The sequence below is a fragment of the Enhydra lutris genome, unplaced genomic scaffold (genome assembly GCF_002288905.1).
Source record: "Enhydra lutris kenyoni isolate GAN:26980312 unplaced genomic scaffold, ASM228890v2 scaffoldscaffold39, whole genome shotgun sequence".
In the NCBI taxonomy this organism is placed as follows: Eukaryota; Metazoa; Chordata; class Mammalia; order Carnivora; family Mustelidae; genus Enhydra; species Enhydra lutris.
Window position 1 is genome coordinate 3708407 of NW_019154123.1, and position 13367 is coordinate 3721773.

The 13367-nt window shown below is 37.0% G+C and overlaps 1 protein-coding gene across 3 annotated transcripts in view; it reads left to right on the forward strand.

The window, feature by feature from the left end:
* The window catches only part of LOC111155022 (N-glycanase 1), a 61084-nt gene extending 51167 nt beyond the window's left edge, over positions 1–9917 (forward strand). Inside the window, exons 10-12 of one of the 3 annotated variants that reach the window (XM_022515033.1) lie at positions 1056–1241; positions 8149–8326; positions 8694–9917. In XM_022515033.1, the coding sequence (XP_022370741.1) occupies positions 1056–1241; positions 8149–8326; positions 8694–8869 (540 nt within the window). In that variant the 3' untranslated portion in view covers positions 8870–9917. The remainder of the gene's footprint in view (positions 1–1055; positions 1242–8148; positions 8327–8693) is intronic. The other 2 variants (XM_022515032.1, XM_022515035.1) reach the window with 2 other exon arrangements.
* The last annotated feature ends 3450 nt before the right edge of the window (positions 9918–13367 follow it).

Below are 13367 nucleotides of genomic sequence, written 5' to 3' on the forward strand. Positions count from 1 at the left end.
AAAAATAAAATCTTTAAAAAAACAGAAGATTTTGCGAAATATTAATGTTATTCTTACTCCAGATTATTCAGTTGCATATATGATTATGATCAGTAGCATAAATATCTATCTTTTCCCTTTGGTAACTAGTTATCCTTTTTATTGAGTAGATAATGCTACTTTTAAATTTTATTTCCATTTGGTTTATGTCGATACCCTAAAATACGTTTATTAAGGTTTTATTTATTTACCTGACAGAAAGATAGAGAGCACAAGTAGGCGGAGTGGCAGGCAGAGGGACAGGGAGAAGCAGGCTCTCCACCAAGAAGGGAGCCCAATGCGGGACTTGATCCCACATTGGGATCATGACCTGAGCCGAAGGCAGCCATCCAACTGACTGAGCCACCCAGGTGCCCCAGTACCCTAGAATATATTTGATAAAGAGGAAAAGAACTGGGAAGTTTTGTTACACACTTGGTCATTCATGATTATAAACCATTTTCTAAAAATAAGCTGCTTTTTTTCTTTACCTGTTTGACAGTAATATCAAGTAATATCACAGTTTCCACTAGGGAATTATCTTTTTCATACATTTAATGTTACTATTTTAATAATGCTGACAGTGATGTATACACACACACACACACTTTTTTTGTTTCTAAGATGTTTTATATTCTGCTTATTGATTCTTGTACATTTGAAGTTTTCTTATTGTTTAATTAATACCTAGCACCCGATGTTGCTTTAAGTTGAGGCCAGAAGGATGAGAAAGAACCAAGTATAAGGAGAGTAGAAAGAAGAGTATGTGTCAGGGACCTGAGCTGGAAGTACCTGGATGGACCTTTTTGAGGAGCTAATGGAAGAGTAACTTGAGATTGATTGGAGAAGTAAGTAGGGAATAGAGCATTTAGAGTCCTAGTATAAAGGTTTGGAGTTTAAGTACAGTAGAAGTTGTTGGAGTGAGTTAAGCAAGAAGGTGACATATCCTAATTTACCCCAATTTCTAGGAAATCACTTTCATTACTATGTGGAGTCTTCCATTATTTTGAAAAGTAATTCTGCTTTCTTTTTTTAAGAGAAAAGAAACTCTGTTCATTCCCTCTGAAAATGAGAAGATTTCGAAACAACTCCACCTTTGTTATAATATTGTGAAAGATTGTTATGTCCGAGTTTCAAATAATAATCAAACCATTTCTGGATGGGAGAATGGTGTGTGGAAAATGGAATCCATATTCAGAAAAGTTGAAACAGACTGGAACATGGTAATTTCATGCATGAGACTATTTAAAAACTTTGTCATTGTTTAAACAAATGTAGATTGTTTCAGTGAAAACTGTGTATGTAAAGTGAAAACTGATCTATCAAAAAAAACTATGTATGTAAAGTGAAAACTGATCTATCAAAATTTTAATAATACTCAAACCTGTAAAAGAAAATCCTCCCAACGTTTAATCAAAAGTCCCTAAGAAATTTGTGCATTTGTATCAAGGAAGCATCCATTTTCATTAAAGAGGCTGAAATTAATTCATTCGTGGGGAAAAATAAATGTATGGCCAACTCATGACTAATTTTTGCATGAGTGTATAAAATACAGTGTTATTTAATTCCTTGATAGGTACTTATTGATTACCTACTAAAGCAGGCTACTGGGGACTGTAACATTTAACCTGAAGTCCCAAGAGTTAACCATTTAACACACTTTCATTTAATAAGAATGCAGATGATTGAGCAGCAACATTGGTTATTTCTTCTCCATGCCCTAAAGAATAAAGATACAGATGCTAGGACTAGTAGTTTACTTATATCAACCTGCATTGTTGTCACAGGCTATCTGTTACAAGTAGAAGCTTTGCCTTTAAACTGCCCTCCCCTTAGATACACACCAAAAATGAACACAAAATTATGCACATGACCTCAGTACATCGAACCATATTATTGATAGATTTTCATAGGAGTTCATTAACTTATAGGAAGCTTTTAAAGTTGACTTCCCAAGATTTTTGAGTAGGAAGGGAAGTTTCTCATTTGTAAGACACATTGGCTAGATTTAAAAAGTGAGTCATGGGTTAACAGCTGCTAGTGTTTATGCTTATCACTGTTCTAGGCATTGAATACAGAAGACGTACAGAGACAGGATCCCTGCCTTTTTTTCCAGTCATGTTTTTGTTCTACAATTTACCTTGGTGCTTATATTGGTGATCTTTTTGTATTAAACTAAGAATGGTTTACAACATTATTATAATTGTAGGTTTAGGACTTTTCTTCTTGAGTTGAAGAACATAAAAAATAGAAGAAGATCAAATTGAAAATTTTAAGATGTCTGTTATCTGTAATTGACAATATAGTTGATGAGAGTGGACGAACTTCTCAGGAAGACTATCCTTATCCCAAAGATTGTTCTGAACAGAAAGCAGGATAGCATAGACATGTTACGTATCCAAGGACTAAGCTACCCTTCTGAAACTAATGAAAGAGTATGCCCTTCTCCCTCACCAGCAGTGTTAATGGAGAAAGTTAATGGAGAAAATAATGACTTTCTGCAGAAAATTTGGTGTGATGAGAAACAGGTCGATTCTATGTAATATTTCTTCTCTGTCTTACTCATTTGTTCATCAGCAAACATTTATTGAATGCCTGTTAATATCAGGCATTGTCTCAGCTACATGGATAAAAAGATAAAGATACAGTGTCTACCCTCACAGTCTAACAGGGGAAGCCAAAGCATAAACAGCCATCTTACCCATGATGCAGAGTGCTATAATAAGGATATCAACACATTGCTATGGAAACACCGAGGAGGGAGTAATTAGCTCTGGCTGTGGGAGTTGGGGAAAGCTCCACAGAGCAAGCGACATTTGAGCTGGACGCTGAAGGATGAGTAGGTGTTCATGGAGCAAGAGAACAGCAGGGGAAAGGCATGGAGTACATGGCATGTTTTGGAGTTCTCTAAATAGACCATTGTAGCCAGAGGGTGTATTTATAAGTAAGATTTAAATATTGTAAATGAGATGCGGAGGCCATTAAATAAAAAACAGACTCCCACTCAATTAAAGCTTATGCCTTGATGTACCTATACAGAGGACATCACTTTTAAAACTTGAGTGAATCTGTTTCAAGTTATAATATGAAGAAAATATGAGAATCTTCATTACACTTCCAGAGTCTGATAACCTAGAAGTAATATATTGCCATTGAAACATTGAATTTTCTACCTAAGTCAGTATTTTTAGTTTTGTATTAGCATGTTCCCAATTAGAGATTCTCTAGCTCCACTAAATAGAAGAAGCCTATTTCCCACCACACCTTTCCTCAGTAACCTCCAGGGTGGAATCCTGACAGATATCATGCAGCTTGCCCTCAGATATTTAGAACAGATTCTTACTGTCTCAGAATTAGCCTCCCAGGATTGTGGAGACTTACTAAGTGTTACTATTTGGCAGATACTCAGTTCAGTGACGTCTAGTTTGGAAGGAGTATAAAAAGCTGAATCAAAAAGACCACTATATCTTTTAGGAGGCAAATGATAACACCTTGATAAAAGTGTTAATAGCTTCCTAATTAGTCTTCCTGGATCTCACAGGTTTTTTCCATGCTGTTAAGCCAGAAAAGCATTTCCCAAACCCCAGTCATTACTAAGTGCTCGTAGAGTAAGAAAGAGCTCAAGTCTCTTCTGAGTCTGGCCTCTGCTTTCTTCTCTGGCCTTGCCTTGCACCATGCTATCCGCTTGCTCTACGTTGCAGTTGGACTGCCCTTCTGCCTTCTGCACAGAGCCCCTTTTACTTTCCTTTGTGTTAGATTCACTTATTCCTTTGTTTGGAACTGAGTGTAAGCCTCACTCCCTCTAGTCCCAGCTAACTGGATCCATTTCCCCCTTTATTTATTCACTGTTCATGTACCGCTCCTTCATGACATTTATTTAACAAATTTGTTTAAGAACAGATGTTTGTCTCTGTCCTGCCGGAATTGTAAACATTCTCAAAGAAAAGGCTTTGTCTTTTTCTACTCACTTGTACTTTCAGTATGCATATATCTAGCATAGTGCCTGATAAATGTTTAGTAAAGATTACTGAATGTAAGAAAAATGTTTGAATGCATATGGCATAAATTCTACACCACCCTCAGACTGTGTAAGACTGTGTAGACTGTCAAAGATGCTCTGTCTTCATTCAGACGATCCCTTGGCATGTTCTTAAGTACTTTGCATTTTTGTAAAGTATCATCTTTGTCACTAGAGTCACTTTAGCACTTTTTGGTACATGGCATTATGTCAAGAATTGATTCATTTAGTCATTCAGTAAATGTGCATTGTCAGACATTGTGTTTGGCACTTAGATTGTAATGATAAATTAGGAGTCAGGCCTCAAGGTGAGCATAGACTAGTGAAGGAGAAAGACATGTGGGCCCGTTGTTTAGATTAGTGAGATAAGTCCTAGAAGAATATGGGTTTGTTTGTGACTCTAAGGGAAAGAAGACAGAAGGAAGAGCCAGTGTGCCTTCTTGAGTCAGAGATGATGACCTTGCAGAGGAAGTAATACCTGAGTAGGCTTTTGGAGAAGGAGGCAAAGGCAGAGTTTCTCAGTGTAGAGACAGAATATAGAAGAAGGGAACAGGAGATGTAGCATGTGCAAAAGCACTGGGGTGAGAAACACCTAGTATATTCAGGGAAGAGTAAGTTGTAAGGAATATGGGGAAGAAGAATGGGAAGTGAGACTAGAGAGGTGAATAGTGGTCAGGTCCCAAGGACTTTGATTACCTTGCAGTTATGCAACAGGAAACCATGAAAGATTTCATGCAAGAGAAGGACATGCTCACACTAATGATCCAGAGATAATTACAGAGGCTGCAGATAGAAAAAATAAGCATAGTACAGAAAGATGTAAATACAGTGGGGACAGTGAGTAATGTTTGATTGCAGTGATAAAATGGAATAACCAAAAATAAGAATCATGAGCAATACCAGTTTACCAGCATTAAATTAAAATCAATTGAAATGCAACTTGTTTCATTAGATATGTGTAGGAATACGTGCAGAGTGCTGCACAGTAAACTTAATTAAGCTAATCCTTTTTTTGTTTTTTAACTAGAGTTAATCTTAACAGGCTAAGCAGAAAAATCATTTTAAGAGCAGAGCAAAGAACAGCTTCAACAGTGCAGTACAAACCAAACTTCCAGAAAACCATAGCAGTGGACAGAAGAGCCTGGCATATAGTGATCAGAAAATCTTTAAGTGAGGATCTTCTATAGACTATGAAAAACATAGAGCATAAAGAAGCTCACATGCAAATTGTTCTCAGTTTTGAAAATAGTGGTAACAGCCATAACACAAAGGATAAGTTTCTGTTGTGTCCCTTGTTAGTGGCATAGCTGAGACCTTAAGCTATACACAGACTGGTCTTATTCTCACCCACACGTTGTGATCTGCCTGTACTATATGCCTTACACTTGCCAAAAAACAGGCAAGGATGGGTCACTAGAGGGAGGGGGTGGCGTACTGTATAGATTTCAGGTCTGTAGGGGTAAAGTCCATGACTTCTGATTTTACTCTTCCTGCTGCTAAAGTAAGGTAGCTCTTGGTAGTCCCCAGAACTGAAAAACCAAACATGTAGAGCTGCACACAGTAAATGATACAAATGAATTAAAAAGCTGACAGGCAAACATTTGTCTAAGATAACTCAAGAAAGTGAGGAACACCTAATAGTAAAAAAAAAAAGTTTTTTTTTTCTCTAGACCAAACAATTGAATATTTAAAAGCTTGTAAAATATTTTTTCTCCTAAATGAATTACAATTACCGGTTCTGTTGCTATTACACATAGAAAGGACTATAATTGGTGTTTATAAAAATCTTACTGTTTGGGTACATTTGAGTTACCAGACTGAGTATACATGTTCTTGATAACTTCCACCTCTAAAAATGCTAGGTTAAAATTAGTTGGTTAAAATGGTACAGACGGAATATATTGTAAGAAAAAGATGACAGGAATTTTCAGTATCAGTAGAGTCTGTTTTATTTCCATATACTGTTTCTTTAGCCTGAGAGACCTTTTATTTGCTCACAATGTGTTTGAATGTTTATTTAAGCATTTAAGAATTCTGTGGTGAATTCTATCCTATCCTTTAGTTTTTTAGCGTCTTAAAAGCTGATGCCTTTATGACTGAAAAATGTATGTTTTAGAATAAGCAACTCTCTCAGACATTTTCAACAGCTATAATAAACCTTGTTATGACAGTTAAAACCACAGTTGTGGCCTAGACCCATGTGGTATAACTAAGACAATTCTGAGGGTAAGCTAGGAATTTGAATTAACCTGACTTGAATCTGTCGTATTTTATACCCCCACTTTTGCGGGGGAGGGGATCATTTGAAACCACTGAGCTCTTAAAAAAGACACAAGACATAAAAAAGCATATACTGAGACATAAATCTAAGTGTATTTGTCTTAAGATTTCTTTTCCCCAGTCTGTTTTTTACAACCACCTTTCTTCCAATAACCCTACTGTTGGGCTCATCTTTTACAGTTAATCCCCTTTACTATCCACACCTTTGAAGTAGTAATTATAGGTAATCCATAGATGGCCAGTAGTTTAGGATAGATGGAACCAGTGACTCCCAGGGAGCACTGGTCAATAGCCCCAGGTTCTCCTCACAGACAGGTGTAGGAGGAGCACTGCAATAGGAATATGGACATTAGAGGAGGTTACAGTGAGGTTGCCCTGAACTTGAGTGGAGCAGTAGACACTTCCATACATCTAGGTGTGCCATCCCGTACAATCTAGTCTAAAGAATTTAAATCATTTTCCTTGGGGAGTGATTGTTTTTAATTGTTGATAACCTCTGGCTCACTGATTCTAAAAACTTTCCAATTAAATTAGCTGACATATTTAACCTGGAAGAAGAACGATAGGTTGTGAAGTGGAATAGAATATCAGAATACTAGCAGTGATTGATTTTTTTTACTTGATGACTAAAAACAGGTAGTAGGACATTTCCATGGCAGATGTGTCATATGGTACTTGTGTTTGTCCTGAGATTTAGTTAGAGGTTTCTAAAAGAATAGGTTGTGTATGCAGACTTTTACTTAAATACTATTTATTAAATCCATATGAATCCCGAGCCTGTGCCCCCAGAAAATGTGTGATTTGGTTAAGATCATACTAAGTTCATCTGATATAACTTACATTTGGGTGGAGAATTATTGGCAGTTCACAGTGGGGTGAAATTCTGTGAAGGACTGAAAGCTGAGAGTTTGGATTTAAAGCTGGAGCCAGTTGCTTACTGTACATTCTAAACTATGCAAATGTAGGAAGGAAGTGGGTTTTTAAAAATGTTAATTAGGCAGTTGGAGAGAGATGAGCATTAAGTCATGACTATAGTGGTAAGTATGGTATAAATGAGGACAGGTCTTTTTTGAGACTTACTTCAAAGAAATGCATGAGTTACTGTGTGAGTTTGAGCATGAGGGATAAGTGAATAAAGAGTCAGATTCTTAGGGGTTTGAGCCTGGGTGAATGAAGTTACCTGTGAAAGACCAAGGCTGTGATGTCAGTGTTCACGTGCACATTTTCTAGAATGTGGATGAAACTATGAGCGAAGATGAGCTGGAAGCAGCCAATAAACTTGGATGCCTTAAACAGTATACATTTAAAGTGATAAGGGTCTCTGATAGTGAAGGAATGGGAGCATACTTTGTAGAGAGGCAGCATGAAAACTACATTCTAAGCCATTACCTAAGAATGACTCAGTTGCCTTCTTGACTTGGATAGCCCATCCCGCTCTGGGAAAGCTTATCTGAAAATCCAGACTTAGAAAAGAAGATAAAGAATAATTGCATTTAAAAGGATTCTTCATTTTCAGCAGGGCTCATCATCAAGTTCATATCTAATAGCTGGACTTAACTAATTGAAAAGAAAATAAGATTTACTAAAATTTGGTTAACATCTACCCCTTAGGGCTATACTTACCGGAGCACCTGTATCCCAAGTATCTTTCTTCCGGAGCAAAATACACTATAGGGAAAATTGCTGATAAAATGCAGAATGTTAACAGTGAAAATCTCCTCAGTGGGGAAGAAATTAGGTTTTTAATAATCATGACAGTAGGACTGACTATATGTGTTTTCTGCACTATTTTATTCTTCATGACAATTCTTTGTTCTCCTCCTCCTTTGTAGGTGTATTTAGCCCGAAGGGAAGGATCATCTTATGCTTATATTTCCTGGAAGTTGGAGTGTGGGTCAGTTGGCCTAAAAGTAGATAGCATTTCCATTAGAACAAGTAGTCAAACCTTTCAGACTGGAACAATACAATGGAAATTGCGATCTGAAGCAGCCCAAGTAGAACTGTCAGGCGGTAAGCATTTGAATGGAGAATTAATCATGATGAGTATATTTAACACTCTGAAGAATAATGGTACTTATTTGAGCTTTTCATACCCAAGAGTCATTCATATAACTGCAGAAAAAAAAATTAAAATTAAAATCTCTATAACCTCTTCTAATAGAACTGTTTGTTTTTATTGTGAAACACAAATGGATGAAGAAAAGTCATTTCTTTGTTTCAAAAGACATATTTCCTCTGTAAGGAATAATTTGTATTTATTTTTTTAAGAGTTGATTTTACCTACAGGTTAGGTATAAAATACGTATTCCAAATCTATCTCTTTATATTCTTTAAGTTACTAAAAGCGAAGTGTTAATTATTTTTTTTCCTCCAACAGACAAAACTCTTCGCCCCTATCATGATTTTTCTGGTGCCACTGAAGTTATTTTGGAAGCAGAATTAAGCAGAGGAGATGGTGTTGTTGCTTGGCAACATACCCAGCTGTTTAGACAAAGCTTAAATGACCATGAAGAAAATTGTTTGGAGATAATTATAAAATTCAGTGACCTTTGAGAACCTGAACATTATAGAAAAGCTGGCAATAATCAAGGACTTACCATGTTCTAAAGTAGTCTGTTGGTTCAGTGCATGCTTAGTTGGCAATTTACTACCCTCTGCTAGCATATTTCTTTTGCTGGCTATCCATCATGTACCCCTCATGAAAATATATCTTTATACTATGGACCATAATGAAACCTTGAATCAAAAGCTCCCTTCCATATGTGACTGTAATTTGAAGTAAAGTCTTACTGCCTCAATATGAGATTTTAATCTAAAACTGTAAGTATAATTTTAAAAGTAAAATGAAGGTATTCATGATGAAATGCTATTCATGATTATGATATAATCTTAAGCTAATAATAGTAATATGTTTTTTGATCAGCCATTAATTTCTTCATAAGTAATTAGATTTCCAAAGATTTTTAATTTTTAATAAATGTGAAAGTATAGTATCTCATGAGTTATAATGCATGAACATTTTTATGATTGTACATACATAGATATTTAAGAAATAAAATGAATTATTTTGCCTTATATCATTTTAGTGTTTACTTTGGCTAAATAAGAATCTTTAATAAAGGTATGCTAAATATTGAAGACTGTTGGAATAGACGAATGTTAGGAAAACATTTAACATTGACTGTGTATATTCAGAAATACATTATAAATCCATGTGTGGACATTTCAGAATATGCTTTACTTTTGAGTTTACTTTTGAGTATTTCTATCTACCTCACTGAATAAAGATCTGTTCCTGTCTTTGAAACTATGTAACTAGATTCTGTAGTATATGCTAATCAAGAGTTTTTGGTGTGTCCATATAACCTCCCCAGTTGAATTTAGTGAACATTTAAGTATTTGTGTTCAAGCATTGTGATAGCACCAAAGGAGGCAAAGGTTAGAAGGGCACAGTTCTGTACTCTCACTCTTTGTGAGGTTCTACAAAGTGAGTTCTTAACTCTTCATACAAAAAAAGTACGTTCTCAGAGATTCTTACCCTGTGCAACTCCATAAGATATTCATGTGCATTTAAAAAAAAAAAAAAAGATGCACTAAGATGCTGAACAAAATTCTTATATTTGCTTTTTAATTGTAATCAAACTGTTGATCAGTTTCTTGCTAAAAAGTTACATTTCAAAAAAATTTTCCTGCATCTAAAGGTATGCGTCTTAATATTAAAAAGGTTTCTGGAATTCTCCTGCGTTAATCATAGCTTCATATAGTGGCCAAATACATAAAATTGGAGAGCCTTGACTCTATCTGTCTTGAGGTGTCTGGTATTGGCACAGGAGTATTGTGATTGAGCAGGTGGCCCAACCTTCCTAACCTCATGAGAAAAACCTAGAGACTGGCAAGCATAAAGATGTAAGAAAAATGTCAATCTCAACTGAATGTACCTCATCTGTGAAAAGAGTACATTCTAATTTTTACTGTGGCAGTAAGCAGAAAAATGATTAGAGTTCAAATGTCTTATTTTTATAGACGTGAAACGTTGAAAAGTGGTTGCACGCTTTTCTTAAGTGTATTCCATGAGAGTCTCAACCCCAAGGGTACCCAATACATAATAATAGATTTTTTTATTACACAGAAAATGTTGGCAATAGTACAGAAATCATGGAGCAAAGCAATTCTCGGTAACGTATAAAGCTAAGTGCCAGTAAACTGGTAAGGCCAAAGGAATAGGTAAGGAAGGGCTGATAGGAGAGCCCGCCTCAGACCGACACTAGTATCAGAGCACAGTTTGTGTAGCCATCCTTTAGGATCCTCTCGCTTAGAGGCGTACATGGTGTGCTGTGCTGAGAGTGACTCTGCCAGGGTAGGGCGGGCGTAACTGCACCACCTTCTGGAAACAGGCTCTGTCTGGTTGAGGAGCTTTCTACTGCCATTGCTCATTGTTTAAAAAGGCTGTTTACTCTGGCTTCAGTTCCGGTCCCATCATGGTAGTTTTACAGCCTGCTTTCTGTTACAGTGAGTTTGGGTAGAGGGTGGTTTAAAAAAGAACTTGTGCTGGAATTCACATTCTCAAGATGAACAAGAAGCTACAACTGATAAAATTGTGAATTTTATCAGTTTGCAAGGAAAAGAAGTGCCTCATGTTGAAGGAGGCTTAGAGAACCATTTATCATGGACTTTTGGAATAGGAAGCGTTGTTGGTGATCATTTCACCCGGAATCCTCACTTTTCACTGAGGAAACTCAAACCCAGAGAAGTTAAATGACCTGTCTAAACAAGGAGTTGCTGTTTCAGTGAGTGTTTCATGAATATAGATACTTCTATAGGAATGTTCAAGTTGAGGTGTTAAAATTGATACTAGAATCAGTGATTTTTCTACCTATAGGTAAGCTTTCCTGGAGAACAAATTTATTGTACTTTTATGATGGATTGTCTAGATGTGGTTGCTTTGGTGTTTGTGTAATAATTTTTAAAAGACTTTTTTTCCTCTGTAACAATAAATTGTATGTTGATTTTATAGTCCAAGTGAATACACTCTTCTAAGCTAGTAACTGACTCAGGTGGCATTCCTTCCTTAAACACTCCTGGGGGAAAAAGAACAAGAATAAAGCAACACAAGTCATGATTGGTTTTACCCCACTTAGCCTGTATTACAGTCACATCTTTGTATGGACCAAAACAGTGCTTTATTTCTAATAAAAGATTTAGAATGGACCTAAGCTAATAATGGTCACCTTTGTAGTGTCTAATGAATGTCAATTACTTCGGTGTTTCATTCGATCATAGTGACCTTGTATGTATTTTGAAACTGAGAGGCTAAGAGGAGCCAGCAGTATTTCATTGCCATTCCCTGTCATTGCAACACCACAAGTAAATACAGACTCAGAAGTTCAGACCTTTCTCTCTTCTCTTAATTTGCTAAAGACTTGCTCTGAGATCAACACAACTGTAGCAACAACTAGAAATCTGTAAGTAAGCCAGAGAGGGCCTCAGAAGAGCTAAAACAAATATAATGAAGTCTAACCACTAAAGCCCATATTCTTTATTATGAGAGTGCATTTTGGGTAGTCTCTCAAAATCTGTTATTTACTGATTTTAAATGTTTAAATTGTTAAAACCATTTTTATTAAAAAATTCAAACTCGACAATAAAGTAAAAGTGCTCCCCACACTACACCTGTTTACAGAAGTAACTGCCAAAATGTTTACATGTGTTTTTCCAGGGCTTTCCTAGAAATTCTTATATTCATGCATGTACACGTGCACACAAAATCAGTTTCCATGTATTTGGTTTTTGTCTTTTTATGTAAATGGAAGTGTATTTTTTTTTCTGCTTGTTTTCTTAACAAGGTGTCTAAAGAAGTCTTTCCATGGTTGGCAATAAATCTGCCACATTCTTTGTAACTGCCTCTCAGTATTCCTTTATCTAGTCCCTTATTTACAGATATTTAAGTTTTCTCTTTTTTGTTATTTCAAACACTGTGCAGTAAACATCAGTATACATATTTCTTTCACACAGGATATATGCAAAGATGGGCATTTTTTTTTTAAAGATTTTATTTATTTATTTGACAGAGAAATCACAAGTAGACAGAGAGGCAGGCAGAGAGAGAGGGGGAAGCAGGCTCCCTGCTGAGCAGAGAGCCCGACGCGGGGCTCAATCCCAGGACCCTGAGATCATGACCCGAGCCGAAGGCAGAGGCCCAACCCACTGAGCCACCAGGTGCCCCAAAGATGGGCATTTTTTTTTTTTTTAAAGATTCTATCTATTCATTTGACAGACAGAGATCACAGGTAGGCAGCGAGGCAGGCAGAGAGAGAGGAGGAAGCAGGTTCCTTGCTGAGCAGAGAGCCCGATGTGGGGCTCGATCCCAGGACCCTGGGATCATGACCTGAGCTGAAGGCAGAGGCTTTAACCCACTGAGCCACCCAGGCGCCCCAAGATGGGCATTTTTAATCTCAACCTGTCTACTGTCCCATCATTTCCTAAAGGAGGTACATCAATTTACACACTCAGTGATAGTGTATGAGAGCACCCATTTCCACCCTTTCTTGCCAAAACCAAATATTGCAGTTGCTGTAGCCAGCTTCCAATGATCCTCACCTCCTGGCTTTCATGTGTTTGTGTTGTCCCTTCCACACTAGATTAGAGCTGGCCTGTGTGTCTAATAGAACATGGTACAAGTGACCACATGATATTTCTGAGGCTTTGTCATAAAAAACCTTGCTTATATTGCTTACTCTGGAGAAATCCATTGCCGTGCCCTAAGGCCACTCCCGCAGGTCTGTGGGGAGGACCTGAGGCTACTTGCAACCTCAGCACCAACTTGCCAACCATGGAAGTGGATTCTCCAGCCCCAGCCAAACCTTCAATGACTAGCTTCATGAGAATGAGACACCGCACGATGGAAATGCCAAGCAAACCACTACTGAATGCCTAATGCCCAGAAAACCATTACAGCTAATTGATTTTTAAAAAGACACTTTGGGAGTGGTTTGTATGTACAGCATTAGATTACTGTTAAACCCCTCAATGTGGTAGTATTAGCAGGGGAGGC